The following is a 20045-nucleotide window of genomic DNA, read 5'->3' as shown; positions in this document are numbered from 1 at the left end:
TGAAGCTCTGTATGGAATGAGTCCTAAATTCATTAGAGATCTCTTCTTCAGATACCATCCCAATCTCTCACAATTGATCTGCATTTGCTCATCTGCTTGAAATTCGCAAATATTAATTATGCATGACTGGATGGCCATTCTTTTTAGTTCTCGGTCGCTAAAGTTTGTTGTACACTACTGCCAACCATCTCATTTTCAGGAAATCCTAATAAAAACTGCAAATGTCTCAATTAAGTAATGCAGTACTTTTAGCGCAAGGGCACCTTAAGTGGTGACAGCACACTTAATACATTTTTTAACAGTCAATTTAAATGGCTCCTTCTGAGATGTTCTGTGGACAGACAAATGGTTTCTGAGAAAAGGGCGCTAAGCAGTGTAGACAGTCCGGGAGCAGAGTCTTGAAGAAACACTGAGGAGGGCGCGAAGGTTCCAGAAACAGGCCATGAGCTCTCTGGTTGACAATAGCAACGAGGACAAGCTGTTTTGATGAAGATGCTCAAAAAGCAGCATAGTGGTTAGAGGCAAGCAGAGTCCTGTAGAATCAGTCAAAGAATCAGTAATTTGGAATCCATTTTGAGATGCTCGGCTTCCTGAACAAAATAAAAGGAGTAGATGCTTTGGCAACAAAGCAAATAAATCCTGTATTGACATGATCCCTGAGAACTTTATTTGCTTTCTTGTAGTGGAATGTTGACAGCCCCTTTTGCAATGAAAAGCATGCATTGTTGAATATGCTCTGTTCAGCACAAATTAATAATTTGTCACAACAGTCTTTTAGGAACATTTGATCAAAGCAATTGAGGGAAAACAGTTGATGGACCTGCACTACTACATAGTATGGAAGCTCATGAGCAATGGAGGGAGAGTCACTGCAGAATAATGAATGATGTTTCCTTGTGAAGTGTCTTGTATGCGGATTGTCTTTTAGTGGCTGATCTTCCGGCTTCTACTGAGGGTTGAAAAATGAATGGCAACCCATTATTAGTGACTTCATGTTTGGGTGAGAAAATAAAAACCCTGGTATTTCTGGTTGTGAAATACCAAGCTCTTGGCTATGCCATGAAGCGGGTGTAACCGGTTAACCCAAACTGAATTCTTCAGATTTTATTTTGGGTGTTGGTTTTTGAATGAGGTGTGATGTATATATCTGAAAGACATCTAGCCGCAGATTCTTTACCTTTGAATTTCCCAGGTGTCATAGTGGATCTGGGAGATTTTCCTGCGAGCACTACACCTGCATGCTGGTAAGTGGCTTTAGTTGGCTTTGTGACATCGTCTGCGTTTTCCATACCAGAAGTGACGTCTACGTCACCTGTATAGGCACCACCTCGGTTCACTGACATAAGTTCTTTTCTTTCCACACTTACCCGTGAAAAGAGCTGCCCTCTGTCACTTTTTGACAGGATTGTTCGACCTATGTCGACCCCTTTTTGGTGTGCAGGATGTCCTCTAGGAAGACTTAAAGCTGCATACGGTGCAGTGCCTGTCTTCGCGTAATGTCTGTAACGGACCTACCCATTTGGTCTGCCTGTGGTGTCTGGAGCACGACCGCAACTCGTGCTCCGACTGCTAGGTCATGGCACCAAAAGCTTTGAGGGAGTGGTCCATGAAGCTGCTCACGGCCTGGTAATCTATGGCATGCTGGATTTCTCTGAGATCACAAACCCAGTCGATAGGAAGGTCCCGGCACCGCTTAAAGATTCTCAAGTCCTCTTCTTCCCACTCAAGATCGAGGTACTTGGGTAAGAGGCACAGAAAACACAAGAAGTCGAAGCGTGCTTCAAATTCTCCATCTCTTTGCTGGTGCAACGGAAGAACATTGGCGTTCAAGTTCTCATTCACTGGAACCTGTGTCTGGGCCGACTTCATACCGCTTGGCTTTTCCAGGGCTCAAATTATGGAGTTCTATGAGGCCATGCGCCTCACTTTTGGGCGGCCGAACCCCTCCGGCACCCCTTTGGGCCCTGTGGGGATTGGGGGTGCCCATCGCGTTCCGCACTGGTGGCTCCAGCGCTGATGGCCTCCCATGAATCCAGAGATGGATCCAGACTGATGCCGATTGTACCATTGTGACCTTATGCCGACGCCAGTCCTGATGCTCCTGACGCTGCCAGCGCTATTCTGATTCCCGACGACATAGTTGGAATGAAGTCGACTGGCGCTGATGGGACCAAAAGGTCCTAGGTTGTTTCCTTAGCCTTATTCTGAAAGCCTAGGATTGGTAGAAGAATGGGAGTTGTCACTGGACCCTTCAGAAGACCAGCCTTATGAGCTGGAGATTGGCTGGTATGAGGAATTGGGTAAAGCCAGTGGACTGGATAATTCTCCAGATACGGGCATACTTTCTCCCCCCACCGTGGCTACAGAACAGTGGTGGTGCATAGGGCGACTGAGGTCCTTGACTTCCATATACCCTCCATGGCAGTCAAGACTAACATCTTGACGGAGATGCTACAGCCGTGAGCAGCTTATTCAGAACCCTTGCAGCCTTTTAGTGAAGCCCTCACGGACGTCTTTCTGGGAAAATGGTTCAAACCCAGTACAGGGGCTCCTGTAAACAGGAATTTCTCCCGCCGCGACCGCAATGCTCAACCCACACTTCCTCACTACCGACCCCAGAGAGCTTGGTAGTCCAAGCCTCTACCTCCCATGACGTGTTCCCTGCAGCTCCCCAGATAGTGAATCCAAAAGGGCTGACAGTTAAGGCAAGAACATTTTTCTTCGGCCAGCATCGCGTTTGGTGACCACTGCATGCATATAGACTGGTTATTCCAACTCTCTGTGGGAAACTGTTGCGCAAGTGCTGCCACATGTCCCTGAGGAGGCGAGGGCCATCCTCTCCCAAGCCGTAACAGACGCAGCAAAGTTCGCAATTCGATGTCGCTTAGAAACAAACGACTCGTTGGCCAGATCGATTTCTAAGATAGTGGCTTTTAGACGCCATGCTTGGCTAAGAACAACTGACTTTTATGGGGATGTCCAAGCTTCACTCGTGGAAATGCCCTTTGATGGCACCAATCTCTATGGAGAAAAAGGCAGACACAGTGCAAGAGTGCTTTAAGGACTCTCCGACTACAGCCAAGTGTTTGGGTCTCTTGCAACTGCCTCCTGTCCCCAGTCTGCCTTTCGCTCCTTTCGTGACAACTGAAGGGGCTTTCAACGGTGTCTGCTCTATTCCAGCCAACAAGCCTTCCAGCCTTCCCCGACCCACACTCTCCTTGACCCTAAGCTACCTAACACGCTCCTTAAAAATAATGCCAAATGGATTAATTTCCAGCCTGTCACAGAAAGAGAAGTCTTCAAAATCATTACCGAACTTAAGCCTTCCTCCCACACCAAAGACCCACTCCCCTCCAATCTTCTCCAAAACCTCAAACATATCTTCACCCCTCCCTGGACTGCTATTATCAACACCTACAACTTGGACAAATTTCTCCCATTATCAAAAATCCACTGGCGGACCCAAATGATCTCAACAATCTCCGTCCCATCTCCAACCTTCTCCTTCTCTCTAAAGCCCTTGAAAAATGCGTCCTTCTCCAACTAGACAGACATATTGAACACTTTAACTTACTTGATCCCTTCCAATCTGGCTTTAGGAGAGGATGCAGTACGGAAACCGCCATGCTCAACATTGTAGACGACATCCACCACTCACTCGACATTAACGAATCTAGCCTTCCGATCCTCCTAGATCTCTCCGCAGCGTTTGATACTGTTAATCACTCTGCTCTACTTAATATTCTTAGAGATAGATTTGGCCTAAATGGTATTACACACAAATGGTTTGTCTCTTACCTTCAACACCGCACTCAACAAATCAAAATCCAGAACTGCCTATCTAAGCCTACCCCCATCTCCTTAGGAGTTCCGCAAGGTTCTATCCTGTCTCCCTCTCTTTAACCTCTTCATGGAACCCCTAACACTCATTCTCAAACAAGCCAGGATCAACTACCATCTCTATGCCGACGACACCCAACTCTACTATAAGATTAAAACTCATGCTGACATCCTTCACCTCAACACTCATCAAGATTCAAGCCTGGTTCCACATGAACCACCTCAAACTCAACCCCAAAAAAACTGAAATAATTCTTTTTTTCCCCAAACAACAATCAGCTCCCCATTCAAAACTGGATCAAAGACCTTAATGCCCTCAACTGCTCCTTATCCCTGTCCGATTCAGTCAAATCACTAGGGATCTCCCTTGACAACCTCCACACCCTCAAGACCCACATCAACAATTCTGCCAAAGGGGCCCTCTTCACTCTCCGCCACCTGAAGAAAATCAAGCCCTTCATCCCTATCGATGATTTCAAACTAGCAGTCCAATCCCTTTTACCATCACGAATTGACTACGGCAATGCCATTCTTACTGGAATTCCCAAGATCCACCTTGCACCTCTAAAATCTGTTCTCTACCTTGCTGCGAGGCTTATCACAGACTGCAAACGATTCGACCACATTTCCCCTACCCTTAAATGGCTCCCCATTGAAGGTAGGTCCACTTACAAAACGGCCTGCATTACACACAAAACTCTCCATCAGAACACACCATCCTACCTCACTAACAAACTTAGTAAAACCGGCTGCTCCCGATCCTTGAGAAGCACTAACTCCTTCCTTCTTATCCCCCCCATTATGAAAAAGAAATCCAGTCTCGATCCTTTTCCGGCAATGTTCCCTGCATTTGGAATGCCCTGCCTACTAAACTTCGATGCAATCCTTCCTATTTTATCTTCAAAAAAGAACTCAAACTACATCTTCTCAATAAATATTGGGGACCCTAATCCCTATCTCCTCCCCTTTACTGGCCACCTGTGTCCGACCGTAGATGCGTCCGCCCCCCTGCGACCTGCCTTGCCCGCCCTTCCTCTCATCACCTCCCCCTCCCTGTCTACCACCCTAGCATTCCCTCACACCCCCCTTCTGTCGTCAACCCTCAGCCCTCATCATCCCTCTCCAACCCCATCCAATGTATTGACCTACCCTCCCTTTCCTTATCAACCTAACTGACCACTATCCTCCCTTTCCTTTCTCCCCTATCTTCCCAGCGCTCTTCTTAATTTTTTTTTTGTGCCTATGTAATTATTACCATTTACTCCACAGTATGGTGTTTTTTGTCTTCCCATATTTATCCTCCTAAAGTCCCCCATATATTGACGTATTTGTTGTGCATATATAATACTGCTATGTTTTTTTGGTCCCGGTGTTTTTACCTCCTGGTTCACAATATGTAAAGCGCTCTGATGCCCTCTGGTCCAGCCAGCGCTATATAAAACCTCTAAAATAAAAATAAAGATAAAATAAATAAACAAGCCACGCAAGTTCCACAACCCCTGCACGGCTGCGGGGGCTGTTTGTCCGACCCCATGTGTCGGATAGCCTGAAGTCTGTTCAAGCCACCCCTCCCTCTGGCAGCTTCAACCTCCGTTCCCTCCTAGTTTTGCCCTTCAAGAACATGGGCGTCCAGTTGGTGGCAGGATCTGCCATCACCTCCACCACTGGCAACACATTACTTCGGACAGATGGGTTCTCCAAATTATCCAAGTGGCTACTCCCTCCCTCCATGCCTCCGGTTTCCGGCCGGCTGACAGAGGATCATCTATTTTTGCTCCAGGAGGAAATCATGGCTCTCTTGGCCAAGGGAGCTATACAAAGAGTTCCAGCCCCAGAAGTAGGCTGTGGTTGCTATTCCCACTACTTTCTGGTCACCTAAAAGGACAAGGGACTTCATCCTATCCTAGACCTAGGACTTGAGGGACGCATATTTTCACATCCCCAACCTGCCTCACCACAGGTTTTACCTGTGATTCTGTGTGGGCCACAAGCATTTTCAGTTCACGGTGTTCCCTTTTGGCCTTACCAGCACCCCTTGGGTGTTCACCAAGGTGATGATGGTGGTCGCAGCTCATCTGCCGAGAACAGGGGTGCCAGTCTTCCCCCTACCTCGATGACTGACTGTTGAAGGCAGGCTCACCCAAGGCTGTCATCTCCCACCTCCAGATAGCGGTGGACCCACCTTCTCTGTGGTTCAGTATCAATGTGCTGAAGTCACACATGACTTCCTATCAGGCGCTCCCTTTCATCAGAGCTGTTCTGGACACCATGCAGTTTTAGGCCTATCCTCCATAGCGGCGAGTTCATTGTATTCAGGCTGGGATACTGATGTTTCATCCTCTATCTTGGATTTCGGTGAGAATGACTGAGGCTGCTAGGCCTCATAGCCTCCTGCATGCTGCTAATGACCCATGCCAGATGGCATATGCGGATCTTGCAATTCGGACCTGAAGTTCAAGTGGGTGCAGCATCTGGGGAATCTCTCCTACATGGTCCAGATCTCGGAGCGTACTGCAGGAGACCTGCAGCGGTGGCTGACCAACCACGAATGGGTCAACCAACCTTATTTGACAGTAGTAACAGATACATTACTTACGGAGGAAGGGGCGGCAATCTGGGAGAGGTGGAGACCAAAGGACTCGGGTCGCAGGCGGAATTCGGACTCCACATCAACATGCGGGAGCTCCAAGCTATCCGATTGGCACTGAAAGCCTTTCTAACCCCCAACAAAGGAAAGCTAGTTCAAGTTTTTACACAACACTACCACCGTGTGATACTGCAACAAATAGGGTGAAGTGGGGTTGTGGACTCTTTATCAAGAAGACCTGCGTCTCTGGACATGGCTGGAGCAAGTGGGCATATCCATGGTGGCTTGACACCTGGCAGGTTCCCTGAACGCTAAGACGGAAGAACTCCGCCATCCATGCCTAGCCGATCACAAGTGGCCTCTCCATCCAGAAGTGGTGCATGATCTCAGCAGAGGGAAGAACCTCCGGAAGCTCCCACCTTTGGTAGCCATCTTCAGATTCTTTTTTCCGCCGTTGGGTGTGGATCGTCACCGAAGAGTTCCAGAGTTTTTGGAGAAGAGAATAAGGAAATCAAGCTGAAAACACCAAAAGTTGGAATTTTTAAACACACTGATCAGGAGCACAGAGCCCGGACGATGAAGAGTGAGGAAAATAAAGAACTTCGGCGTCCAACGGAGAATTCGCACACAGGGGCCCCCCTGAGCGCAGGAATGGACAAAACCCCATTCAAATTCTGCCGTAATTGCCAACTCAAGTTCGCACAGAAGGATAAGTCTGCAACCTCTGCCTGCCACTCGACCACCAAAGCAAGGATTGCAACGCCTGCTCGGCATTCACCCCCAAGACCCTCAGAGTGAGGGAGAGACAGAGCAGAGCGAACTACACCATGCAGGGGCAAGGACAACCCCCGTAACTCCAGGACTTGGGCCTCTCCAGCGGAGAAGAGGGCAACATCACGGAGAGACCAGAGGACTACACGGTCGCAGAGACCGATACGTTGACAAAGGAGGTTAGAGAGACGTCGACTCTTAAAGCCCCGACAGACTCTCGAAAAAATGAGCCAAAGTCCTAAAAAGGAGCACTGGCGTCGAAGCACTCGACGGCCACAGCTGCGTCCGCGGACAAACAGCCCAGCGGATCCTTCAAAAAGGACTCTGACGGCGAAAGCTCTAGAACAGCATAGGTCGTCAAAGCCCGGCCACGAAAAGGCACTCTCGATGCCGAAGGAAAAAGAGCTGAAGGCGACTTCGACGTCAACATCCACGACCTCGAAGAGAAGCACTGAAACTCTTGACGCCGAACATGCGGCCGAATTGGAGAGGAAGTAGAGAAGGCTCGAGGCCGAAATGGACAGCATCCTCCAGAGGAAAAAGGACTTCGACGAACGGATGAGCAAATACACCATCCCTCTGAAGCCCACGGCTGTAGTCGAAACAGAAGTCGAGGAGGAGTTTGAAGCCGGCGAGCCGCCAAAAACTCCTGAACCAGCGGAGCAACAGGACGAAGATGGCCTGTATTATTATGAAGGAGAAGGCGAGGACGATCAGCAGACATACTTGGGCTCGACATCCTCGGAAGCGCAGGACCTGGAATGGCAGGACCTCAACACCAAAAGCCCGGAGGATGACGTAGTCATATCCGTCGAGGCCTTCGCCGCCAGACGACATTGGCATCTACAATATGGTCATCAAGAACGCTGCAGCAAAATATGGGGTAAAATTAGAGGAAGAGAAACCTAAAACTTGTTTTCTCTTAGAGACTCTGCTCCCCAATCAAACTAGGAGCCAATTCTTACCCATGCTCCCAAGTGTGCTGGACCAGGGCAGGGAGGCTTTCAAGGAGCCCCAGCAGCCTGCAGATCTGTCACCCATAGAACAGAGAAAAAATACAAGCATTACTCGAAGGACCCAGCATATATCCAGGGATCCGTACCAGATGACTTCCATTATAGCGTCAACAGCCAGGAAGAGGGCCATCGTTCCCACAAACCATGGGCCACCTCCAGACATAGTAAGAGAATAGACCTCATGGGGAGGAAAGTAGAGAGGAATGTGGTGATTCACTGGCGCATCACAAACTCCAATGACCTAATAAACAGGCACGCATACCAACATTGGGAGGAGGTCGGGCAGCTGCTCAAACTCCTCCCGGAACAATACCAGCAAAGGGCAACACGCCTGGTGGAGGAAGGCAAAAAATGGCCAACACCTGCCTAAAATCGGCCCTGGATGCAGCTGACACATCCAGCAGGCTTATGATGATTGGAGTGACTGAGAGAAGGCATGCCTGGCTGAGGATCTCAGGTTTCAAACTGGAAGTCCAGAACAATATTCTGAACACGCCCTTCAACGGGGAACAACTGTTTGGGACCACAGTTGACGAAAAACTGACGCAGCTCAAAAAGGATAATGAAACTGCAAAGTCCATGGGAGCACTACAGTTCAGAGGGATGAGAAGGGCACACCCTCAAGGAGACCGGGTGGCAGAGGAGGAAACCAACCGGGAACATCGCATCAGGCCTTCCAACAGACTTATCAAGGAAACAACCAGGCGCAACAGCAGGGTCAGCAACAGCAAAGCTGGCAGTACCAACCGGGGGCGCTCAAACGGACGAGGACAAGCAAGAAGAGGGGGACAGCAATCCGCCTCCAAGTGACTCCACTGTACCAAACGTGCCCACCCAGACAACACCTCTAGAGGGGCGGCACAGCAAAAGACAATTAGACACACACAAAGAAAAGATCCTTGAACATGTAACACCGGTAGGAGGCAGACTAAAATACTTCTTCCAGGAGTGGAAGAAGATCACAGCGGACAAATGGATACTTAACATCATACCGTTTGGCTACTGTATAGAACTGGAAAGACCGCCCCCAAACAGTAGGCCATCCAACAAAACACGCTTGCCAAAAGAGCTTTTACTCTTTCTACAGGAGGCACAAGAACTCCTCCACAAGGAGGCAATAGAAACAGTGCCGTTCAAGGAAAGAAACAGGGGAGTGTATTACAACTACTTGCTCGTACCAAAAGTGGACAAAACGTACTAGACCTACGGTTCCTACACATAAAAACACAAAAATTCAAGATGTCCTAAAGAAAGTTATACCACAATTAAGGGACGGAGACTTCATGTCCACTATAGACCTCAAAGATGCCTACCTACACATTTCCATGAACCACAGACACAAACATCTACTATGATTTGCCATCAACAAAGCACACTAACAGTTCACAGCCCTAGCCTTTGGACTAAAATCCGCACCAAGGGTCTTCACAAAATGCCTAGCAGCGGTAGTGACGCACCTACGGAGGCAGGGAATACATGTATATCCCTACTTCGACGACTGGCTGGTAAAGGCGAAGTCCTGCAGCCAAGGCAAACTGCATGCTCAGCGGGTCACGCATACGCTGGCAGAGCTAGGTTTTTCGGTACATTGGGGAAAGTCCTCGATAGAACCAGAACAGGTGAAAATCTTTCTGGGTGCACAGATCAACACAATTCGGGGCAGGGTGTTCCCCAGCGAGAGGAGAACCTTTGCCCTACTGAAGGAGACACGTCAATACCGGAAGGGGCAATCTCTGACAGTAAGGACAGTGAGCAAACTCACGGGGATGATGGCCTCCTACATACACCTAGTCCCCAATATTCGACTCCACATGAAACCATTCCAGGACTGGCTCCATCAGCAATGGTCACAGGCAACAGGGAGTTGGGAAGACCTAGTGGTTGTAACATACGTAGTGCAAGAGGAGATAGCGTGGTGAAGCAAAGAAAACATAACAAAGGGAAAGCCATTTACACCACCAACTCCAACGGTGACCATCACAACAGACGCCTCCCAATTGGGGTGGGGAGCGCACATGAACCAGCTCAAAGTGAGGGGTTTGTGGACACAAACAGATGCGGTCAAATACATCCACTATCTAGAACTGAAGACCATGTTCCTAACCTTGAAAGCCTTCCAGAAGTAGCTGTACGGGCAGAGGGTGTTAATTCAAGCAGACAACACCACAACGATGTTCTACATCAATAAGCAGGGAGGAACACAATCAATGGCGCTATCAGGCCTAGCACAGGAAATATAGAGATGGGCCATCCCACTACAAATAAACCTCCTGTTGATACATCTACCAGGGAAAGACAATGTGGAAGCAGACACTCATCCCACAAGTGGGAGCTCAGCCCATCGGAAACGCAAAAACTGTTCAAGAAGTGGGGGACCCCACAAATAGAGCGGTTTGCAGCACACCAGCATGCAAAATGCCAATACTTCGCATCCAGACAGCCAGGTCAGCAATCCCAAGGGAATTCCCTATGGATAAGCTGGTCGAAGACATTTGCCTACGCTTTTCCCCCGATAGCACTGATGCACAGGGTGCTCAGCAAGTGCAGAACCAGCTAATACTGGTAGCACCACAGTGGGCCAGGCAGTCCTGGTTCTCTCAAATAGTGGAAATGGCACAGGGGCCAACACACAAGTTCCCAAAAAGAAGAGACCTGCTCTCAATGCAAAACGGAAGGGTGCTTCACCCAGAACCAGAGAGCCTCAGCCTTGCAGCTTGGCTCCTGAAGACTTAGAGTTTTCCCACCTAAAACTCCCGGAGAGCACACTGGCAGTGCTACGAGAGGCAAGGAGGCCCACCACACAGAAGCGTTATGTAGCAACATGGAAAAGGTTCACCCAGTGGTGCATCAAGGAACACATCCAGAAGAGAATCACCAGGGAATCAACAGTGCTAAAGTACTTAACACACTTGCTAAGGAGTAACCTAAGCTACACCTCGCTAAGAGCACACCTAGCAGCAATAGTAGCTTATACAAGAGGAGAAACAGGGAAAAGTTTCTTTACATCCCAGGTGGTAAAAAGATTTCTGGAGGGGGCAAAACGAATCGCACCCCCAAAAAAGATGCCACTGCCGGCGTGCAACCTCCAATGTATTTCTAACGCAACTCCTGAAAGCACCATTCAAACCCATTCACAAGGCTTCTCTACATATGCTCACCTTAAAGACAGCTTTTCAGGTGGCAATCACCTCGCGATGCAGGGTGCGCGAATTGCAAGTGCTAACACTACAAGAATCCTACATTCAAATTCACAATGACAGGGTGGTAATTAGAACAGACCCACATTTTATGCCAAAGGTGGTGTCAAAGATCCACATAAGCCAGACAATACAGATACCAAGTTTCTTCCAGAATCCATCCACAAGCACAGAGAGGGCACTGCACACTCTGGACGCTAGAAGAGCAGTGATGCATTACATTGAAAGGACTAAAGATTGTAGGAAAACAAAGCAATTCTTTGTGTCTTTCGCCAGCAGTTTCTTAGGAAGACCGGTAACGAAAAACACCATTGTGCGATGGATCGCACAAACAATCCAATTCTGCCACAAGCAGGCAGGTCAAGAACTACAAGGAGCAGCACAAGCTCACTCTACCAGAAAAAAGGGAGCAACAATAGCTTTCCTGGCAAACACACCCATTCAAGATATGTGCCTGGCGGCAGCATGGCCTTCAGTGCACACGTTCACTAAGCATTACTACGTGGATATACAGATGAACAAGGAAGCACAAGTAGGACAAAAGGTGCTTCAACATATATTCAACAACCAACGCTCATCTTCCACCCAGCCACCACAAACCTAGCAAACCGCTACAAAGTCTATGCACAGCTTACTGAATCCAGAAAGATTCACGCTGCAAAACAAATAGTTCCTTACCTGTCAGTGTAGTTTTACAGCTTGAAGACTTCCTGGATTCACTAGATACCCACCCACCCTCCTTCGCCAGAAAGATGAGAAAGGAGGAAGGAGATTTAAAAATGGGCAAAATTAAGAAATTTGAGGAAAAACAATAATAACACAAGAAAAGAAAAAAAGAATCCGAAGATGGCTACCAAAGGTGGGTGCTTCCGGAGAAAGCGCGCGGACGTCACAGGAGGACACCAAATGGTGAGACATCAACGCCCACCTGGGCCACGAAGAAAAAAATAAAGAGAAAAAATACTATGATTCCGGACCCGACCACTAGACCGCGGAATAATGCACAGCATAGTGAATCCAGAAAGTCTTCAAGCTGCAAAACTACACCGACTGGTAAGAAACTATTCATGATATCTGTGCGCGTCTGCAAAGAACGCGCAATGGCAGCAGTTTTACGCGCTGGAGTTTCCAAGGTGTCTCGCTCAGAGATGCTTTTAGACTCAAGTGGACATATGTGTACACCTTCCCCCTTCATTATGCCTTATTGGGACCTTAATTTGGTTCTCACCTTCCGCATGTGCTCCTTTCGAGCTCCTGCACAATTGCCCCCCTGTGCCAAACTTCTGCGCTCTTCCACATTCATCTGGACCCAAAAAGAGCGCTGCCATTCTACTTTGACCGCACAAAAATGTTCTGGGTGGACGACAAACTCTTTGTGGGGTAAGGTGGTGCGAAGAAAGGTCTGGCGGTGCAGAAAACCACCATCTCATGATGTGTCTTTCTCTGCATCACGATCTGCTACGCTTTGGCTAAGAAGCAGCATCCTGAAGGTTTAAGAGCTAATTCCACTAGAGCTAAAGCTGCAGCCACAGCGTTGGCACGAGTAGTCCCAGTCCTGGTAATCTGTCTGGCAGCAACATGGGCATCCCTGCACTGGTTTATCAGGCATTACTGCCTGGACAGCCAGATCCGCAGGGACGGTCATTTTGCCCATTCAGTCCTGCAGGATTATTTTTTGTCTGAAAAATGTCTGCAGCCCCTCTCCCGGGAATGGGATTGCTTGGGTATCTGTTCAGAGGTTAGGAATCAGCGGCTAGATATGTCTATCAAATTGACAAGTTACTTGCCTTTGGTACACACCAGTGTCTGTACTCTTCATGGCTCCACGTTTCTGAAGTGGAAAGTTGTTAAGAGTAACAGATGTCATCGTGCCGAAGTGGCGCCTATATAGGTGATGCGAATGTCACATCAGTTATGGACGACATGACATAAAGTCGACAGATGCAGGGGTATTGCTCCCCAAAAAATCTTCCAGAGCCAGTCTGGCACCGCGGAAATTCAAAGGGAAGGAAATCTGCAGCTAGATACTGTCTCTACCAGATAGGTGTTACCGAAGGTAAGTAACTTGTCCTTTAGTGAGGATGTCATGAAGGCTAATTTAATTGCGGCTAGTAATAAAGAGTGAATTTTTAAGATAGTTGTTTCATCCACTTTACAACTACTACTCTCATAAACACGAATTTTCCATAGGTCTGGGATTTTAAAATAATGTAAGCATACAGTGGTGCTTTTGGGATCTATTTGGAATTAATTAGATGTGCTAAGAAAGGGGGTTTGAGTCTATTTATAATGCATCTTAAATTACACAGAGGGTTTTTACTGCATCTGACCGGTCTTGTTTTCAGTTGTTTTTAAGATTAAATAAAAATACATTATAACTTTCTCTCTTCCTCTGTTGTTGTAGACTCCTCAAGCCCAGCGCATATACCCATGTGTGCCCAAGATGGAGTGGAAAAGAAGAAAGCTGGTGCATCTAATACTAGAGGAGCAAGAAAGACGTCAGAGAGTACACCTCCAAGACGGCGATCGACCCGGAACAGCAGATCTGAAGGGACCAACCAGGCTTCTAGCCCTGCAAGGTCTAGTAATTCTGGAAGTAATGCTCCAGAAGGTCAGGCATCCTCTCTGAATACGTCATCTGCTGACTCAGAAAAAACAACTCCAAAACAAAGTTCTAAAAGAGAAGCTAAAAAACAACATCCAAGAAAAAAGAGACTTCGATCTTCTGTTTGCGACCCTGACGATTCTTCCTCTAGTGAAGTGGCAGAGGAAGAGGCTGCGTCCGAGCCATGCCGCGAGAGTAAATCTGACCTTAGGAAGAAGCCGCAGTCGGATGAGGCGCTGTCCCATGAATCTGACAGTGAGAGGTCGGGTGATCAACGCACACCTACCCTGGAAAAGGAAAGGACTGATGTAGATCCCAGCCCTCCTGCGACTGCAAACAAAAGTTCAGATGCAGATGTGTCCAGTGTATTAGTGAATGAACAACTGTCCCAAGTGGCAGGATCGCCCTGTTCTCTTCCTGCGTCAGTAAAGGAACTGCTTCCGGACACTAAAGACGCTTCAGTTTCTTTTTCCGAGAAAGAAAAACATGAGGAAACGCAACAAAGTTCTCCTGACGAACACTCGGAGGCAACGCTTCCATCAAAAGCACAAGAGTCTCATTTAGAACATGTTTCACTTTCACCATCGGGTAAAGATGAACCAGATGCTAAATCCTCTGCACTGAAAGCGCTGCCACCAGCTGCTGATGAACATATCCTTGCTGACGCTGTGCAGCTCGATGCTCAGCCGGCCTCTCCCGTTTTAAAAAAAGAAGAGCTATCTCGCAGCGTCTCTCCGCTTCCTTCTGTGTCCGAGAAAGAAGAGCAAACCAGCATTTTTTCTGTTTTAGAAAAAGAACATTCGAATCTTGAACAGTCTCCGGCCCCGCCCTCTCTGGAAAAGGAGTCGCAACCAGACACTGAACATCCACCTTGTCGTAGTGCACCAGGAGAGGTGCCCAGGGCAGAGCACAGTCATGGCTCTCCCGTGTTGGAGCGAGAGCAGTCCGCTGAATACTCCAAAGAAGAGGAGAAAGGACAGTCCGATTGTGAACTCTCCCCTGCCCCTCCTGCCCTGGAAAAGGAGCTTGTTGAACTCTCTCCTGCGTCCCCTACCTCTAAGCGAAATCAGTCCGATTCCCAACACTCTTCGCCTTCTCCTACATTAGCGAATGAAACCCAATCTGATATTGACCTCTCCCCAGCACCCCCAGCGTTGGAAAAGGAGCAGCAGTCTGAACTCAAGCCCATTTCTTCTGCATTTGAAAGTGGCCTGCAGGCCGATGGTGGAGGCAAACCGCCCCATGCAACAGAAGAAGAGACGCTGTCTGATACTGAACACTCGCCTGCCCCTCCTGCATTAGAAAAGGAGCTCCATTTGGATGTCGGGGACCCCAGTGACTCGTCAAAGGAGCCGAACCGAGATTCTCTGCATGCTCTGCCTTCTGCTGTTTCAGCAAAGGACCAGCAGTGTAAGATTGAAGACTTGACAGCTTCTTTGGTGGGGCAACAGGGCCCAGTGTCAGAAGCATGTTCTTCATTGTCAACATCAGTGAAGGAGCCTCAGTCGAAAATTGAAGAGACTCTGGCTTCTGTTTTATCAGCAAAGGAAGAAAATCAGTCTGATGTTGGAAGCTTGCTTACTTCTCTGGTTACCCCAGTTGAACAGTCTAATAATTGTTTGGCACAGTGTACAGCAGTAGAGGAGCAGTCTGTCTCTCTTGCACCGGATGTTGATGGAAAATCCCACCCAGAACTAACCCCATCGGAAAACAAGCATTCAAATGAAAAAGTTGCAACAACTGAGTCACTAGCTGCTAAAAGTAGCTGCCCTTTGCCCACAGTCGATTCTGGGGTGGAGAATGCAAACCCTCTTTTAGAATGTAAGGCACCTGGAAAAAGTAAAAAAAAAACAGATGTCTCTGGTGGAGCTACTGTTTCTCTTGCAACAGTAAATCAGGCCCATGAAGCAAAGTTTCAGAGCAAGAGAATTGATGATTTGGAGAGCTCCGACAAGTGTGCTACTATTGCTGAGAATACAAATCAGAAAAATATTCTAAAAAGTAATCAACCGAAATCTAAATCTTTGAGTTCACATGAAGAGCTGCTAGAGCACAAGCCAGATACAGACCACGGAAACATTCTAAATGCAAAAGTTATAAGTGGCACAGTTAACAATGCTAGTAAAACTCTTCCGGGCTGTGCTAAATTAAATCCACCTGTTACCCATGAACCTTTAGCAACAAATATACAAGCTAAACATAATGAACCACCTGCACTGGCAACTAAAAAACGCCGCAAATTTTTTTCTGAAGACAATGACCAAATGGTACCACTACAGGTTGATTTGGTCAACAAGCCTAATACTGAGGAACCACACTGTAAAAATGTAAAACCAGAGGTAAAAAGTTTAACACACAAAACAGTAGAAAAGACTTCACTTGTGAGTAATACCGTTAAAGATGAAGCACAGTCTAAAGAGTCGCATATAGTAAAATCACTGACAACAGAAGCAAAAGAGGAAACAAATAAAAAGAAAGAAAGCCGACCTCGTAGGTCTCGATTTCATTCTCCTTCCACAACTTGGAATCCTGAGAACAATAATAGCGAACGCAAGCGTTCTCCATCTCCAAATAGAGATAATGAGCCATCACCTAAACACAGGGCTAGATCTCGCAGCAGAGACAAAAGCATTACAAGAAGACAATCCTCACCAATTTTAAAATCTAGACCTCAAAACCGAGATGCAGGAGGTGTTAAAAGTGATCCATTTTCCAAGCGTAAATCTAGATCTCGAAGTAAGGATAAAGATCTTGATAAAAATGTGCCCTCTCCTAAGCGTAAATCTATCTTTCAAAGCAAAGACCGTGGTGGAGACCAAAAAGAGCCAACTAACAAGCGCCATTCTAGATCTCCAAGCAAAGACCAGGGTGAACAAAATGAACCATGGAAAGAATGGAACAGAGACAATAGAAGTAGGCGGAGATCTCGATCTGATTCCTTGCCACGGTCCAGATCTAGATCCAAAAGCAGAACCGGAGGTATGCCTAGCTTGTTAGATCGTCATGAAAAAGAGACTCCAGCTGCACTTCTTAGTCTGCCCCTTCCTCTGCCACTGCATCCTCCCATTTTGCATTCCCATCAATGGGATAGATGGTCAAATGACAACTGGAGAGGTAATAGAGGAAAAAGGCACAGAAGAAACGAATATGATTATCAAGATGAAAATTTCAGGCATGAAAGTAATGATTTCAATAGGGCTATTGATGATTCCTATCCACAATTTGAGGGCAGGAATGAATATCCAGACTGGGAAATGGATAGAAGACATGAGGATCATCAAAGTAGAGATAGGCAGCCATTCAGAGGTTCTCAATGGGAGGATGATAGGTATAATACTGGTGATGATTGGTCAAGAAATTCTAACTCTGGTTGGAACACCAACCATAATCAGGGAGGTCATAGCAAGTTTGTAGAAAGGTTTGATTATGGACACCAAAGTGAAAATCGATGGAGATGTAGGCAGCCTGTCTCTGGTAATTCTAATGATTCAGAGAATGAATCTACAGAAATTGTGGAAAGTCGTCCATACAGGCATAAAAATGAGAAAGAATATTTTGACGCCCCACCTGATCGTTCAGGCTGGACATCAGCATCAAGCTGGGCTGTGCGAAAAACATTACCAGCAGATGTACAGAATTATTATTCAAAACGTGGAAAGAACTCTTCTACACCTCAGGGTGAATGGGCTGATCCAGATTCTGGAAACACAATGGCAGAGCCTGAATATAAAGCCGCAGATTCTGAACATAAAGTGGCACCCTCTGAATATACAGAAACAGAGTCTGAATATACGTCTAAGCCGAAACAAACGGAGCCTGAATGGACCCCTTCAGAGCCTAAATGGACTTCTTCAGAGCCTGAATGGACAGTGAGAAACCCAGAATGGGTAGCCCAGGAGTCTGAATGGACTACAAAAAAGCCCGAGTGGACTGCAGAGGAACCTGAATGGAAACCACCTCAGTCTGAGTGGACAGAGCCACAGGCCGGGTGGACAGAGCCGCAGGCCGGGTGGAACAAGCCGCAGGCCGAGTGGAACAAGCCGCAGGCCGAGTGGACAGAGCCGCAGGCCGAGTGGACAGAGCCGCAGGCCGAGTGGACAGAGCCGCAGGCCGAGTGGAACAAGCCGCAGGCCGAGTGGAACAAGCCGCAGGCCGAGTGGAACAAGCCGCAGGCCGAGTGGAACAAGCCGCAGGCCGAGTGGAACAAGCCGCAGGCCGAGTGGAACAAGCCGCAGGCCGAGTGGAACAAGCCGCAGGCCGAGTGGAACAGGCCGCAGGATGAGTGGACCAAGCAGCAAGATGAGTGGACCAAGCCTCAGGCTGAGTGGATCACACCACAGGGTGAGTGGCCAAGGACTCAACCTGATTGGACAAAGCCTCCGCCAGACTGGACAAAACCACCACCTGACTGGACACACCCACCGCCTGACTGGACAAATCAAGTTGATGAAACACCTGAACAAGGTATGTCAAATGTACAATTTTCTGTAAATGGGTATTTGTCTTGCTTTAAACAGCAGAGTAGCTTTGCTTAACTGGTCCTTCAGTACTCCTAGAACAGGTAATCAGGACAGCCTGATACACTCACTCAGTGGCCCGATAAAACATCACTTTATTTGTTGTAACCCTTATTCAAGTTGGACAGTAGAGGAGATGCAGTATTGTTACCTTTCCCATCTGCTAATGTATTCCACAATGCATCACTCGGTGCATGTATGCAGATCCGTGCTTCCCAAACTTTTTAGAACAATGACTCACTTTTTAGAACAGACTTTTGCAACCCATCTCGCTTCAATGGACATTGGGCAGGTGATTTTAAAAATATATAATTAAGGCCTTGTGTTTTATCACCCTTTCATTTACAGACAGCACATTTTCCATTGAAATGGCCACTACATTTGCATAGAAATACAGTGTTACTCATAAAACTAGATTGCTCACAAATGATAATAATAATGGATGGAAATCGGGTTTCAGTCTGCGCCGGAAAAGTCAGATTTGCCGAAATCATCAAAAAAGCATATTTTCGATGCTCCGATCGACAAACCGGACCCAAAACAGGTGTTGTATATTCATCCAAAGACTGGACACATCACTTAGTGACTTTAAAAAGAGAGACTGATACAGAAGAGGAATATCACATTCCTTTCGAAGAGAAATGTTGGAATTAACCCCTCCCCTCCTCCTCTTCCATCACCTCCTTCCTCTCATTTTCAACCAATTTCACATGAGCATACACCACCACATACTACTGACAACTAGGATGATGTAGATGGCGATGGGGATGAAGATTATCAGCCAGTACATACAGACCCAAGGGACGACTACTACACTAATTCGCCCACAGGCAATGATCCTGACTTGTACCCTACCAAGCCCTCTCCACCGGACGACAGTGTAGGCTACATTGAATTACTGGGTAGAGCTGCCAACTACCATGAGTTGCAGCTGCACAAATATTCCCTAGAAGAGTATTTCCTCTTTGAAACCCTTAGCAGCACACAAAAGTCATCACACACACTACCCATGCTCCAAGGGATGATCAGGCATGTAGATGACATCTTAAATGACCCTGTCAGGGCTCGTATTCTTACCCCTAGAGTAGATAAGAAATACAAGCCAGCACCATCTGACCCAGTAGATGTAAGGGGACAATTACCATTGGACTCCCTGGCTGTGTCCAACACACGAAAAAGAGCCAACTCCCAAACTAAAGGAGATGCTCCACCCCCGGATAAAGAATCCAAACTTATTGATACTTCGGGAGAAATGGTGGCCTCTTAGGCAGAAAACTTCTGGCGCATCTCTAACACTCAGGCATTGCTAGCACGATACGACCATGCGCACTGGGACGCGATGGAGCAATTGAACCAATTTCTGCCCCAAGAACATAGATCTAAAGCACAAGACCTGGTGCATGAGGGACAACTTATTTCAAACAATGCAATCAGGTGCCCCCAAGATGCTGCAGACCCTGCTGCTAGAGCTGTAAACACCAGCGTCCCTTTAAGAACACACACCTGGCTCCG

At 47.5% G+C, this 20045-nt stretch overlaps 1 protein-coding gene across 2 annotated transcripts in view; it reads left to right on the top strand.

Annotated features, from left to right (window-relative positions):
* SCAF11 (SR-related CTD associated factor 11) overlaps window positions 1–20045 on the top strand; it is an 864597-nt gene that overhangs the window by 579400 nt on the left and 265152 nt on the right. For both annotated transcript variants that reach the window (XR_013607094.1, XM_078675739.1), the window contains exon 11: window positions 13816–18480. Coding sequence is in view for 1 of the 2 variants with exons in the window: in XM_078675739.1 (XP_078531865.1) it covers window positions 13816–18480 (4665 nt within the window). In the remaining variant the exon portion in view is untranslated. The remainder of the gene's footprint in view (window positions 1–13815; window positions 18481–20045) is intronic.

Source organism: Lissotriton helveticus, chromosome 1_1 (assembly GCF_964261635.1).
Source record: "Lissotriton helveticus chromosome 1_1, aLisHel1.1, whole genome shotgun sequence".
Lineage (NCBI taxonomy): Eukaryota > Metazoa > Chordata > Amphibia > Caudata > Salamandridae > Lissotriton > Lissotriton helveticus.
Note: the sequence above shows the minus strand (reverse complement) of the source record. Positions and strands in the feature narration are given on the sequence as shown.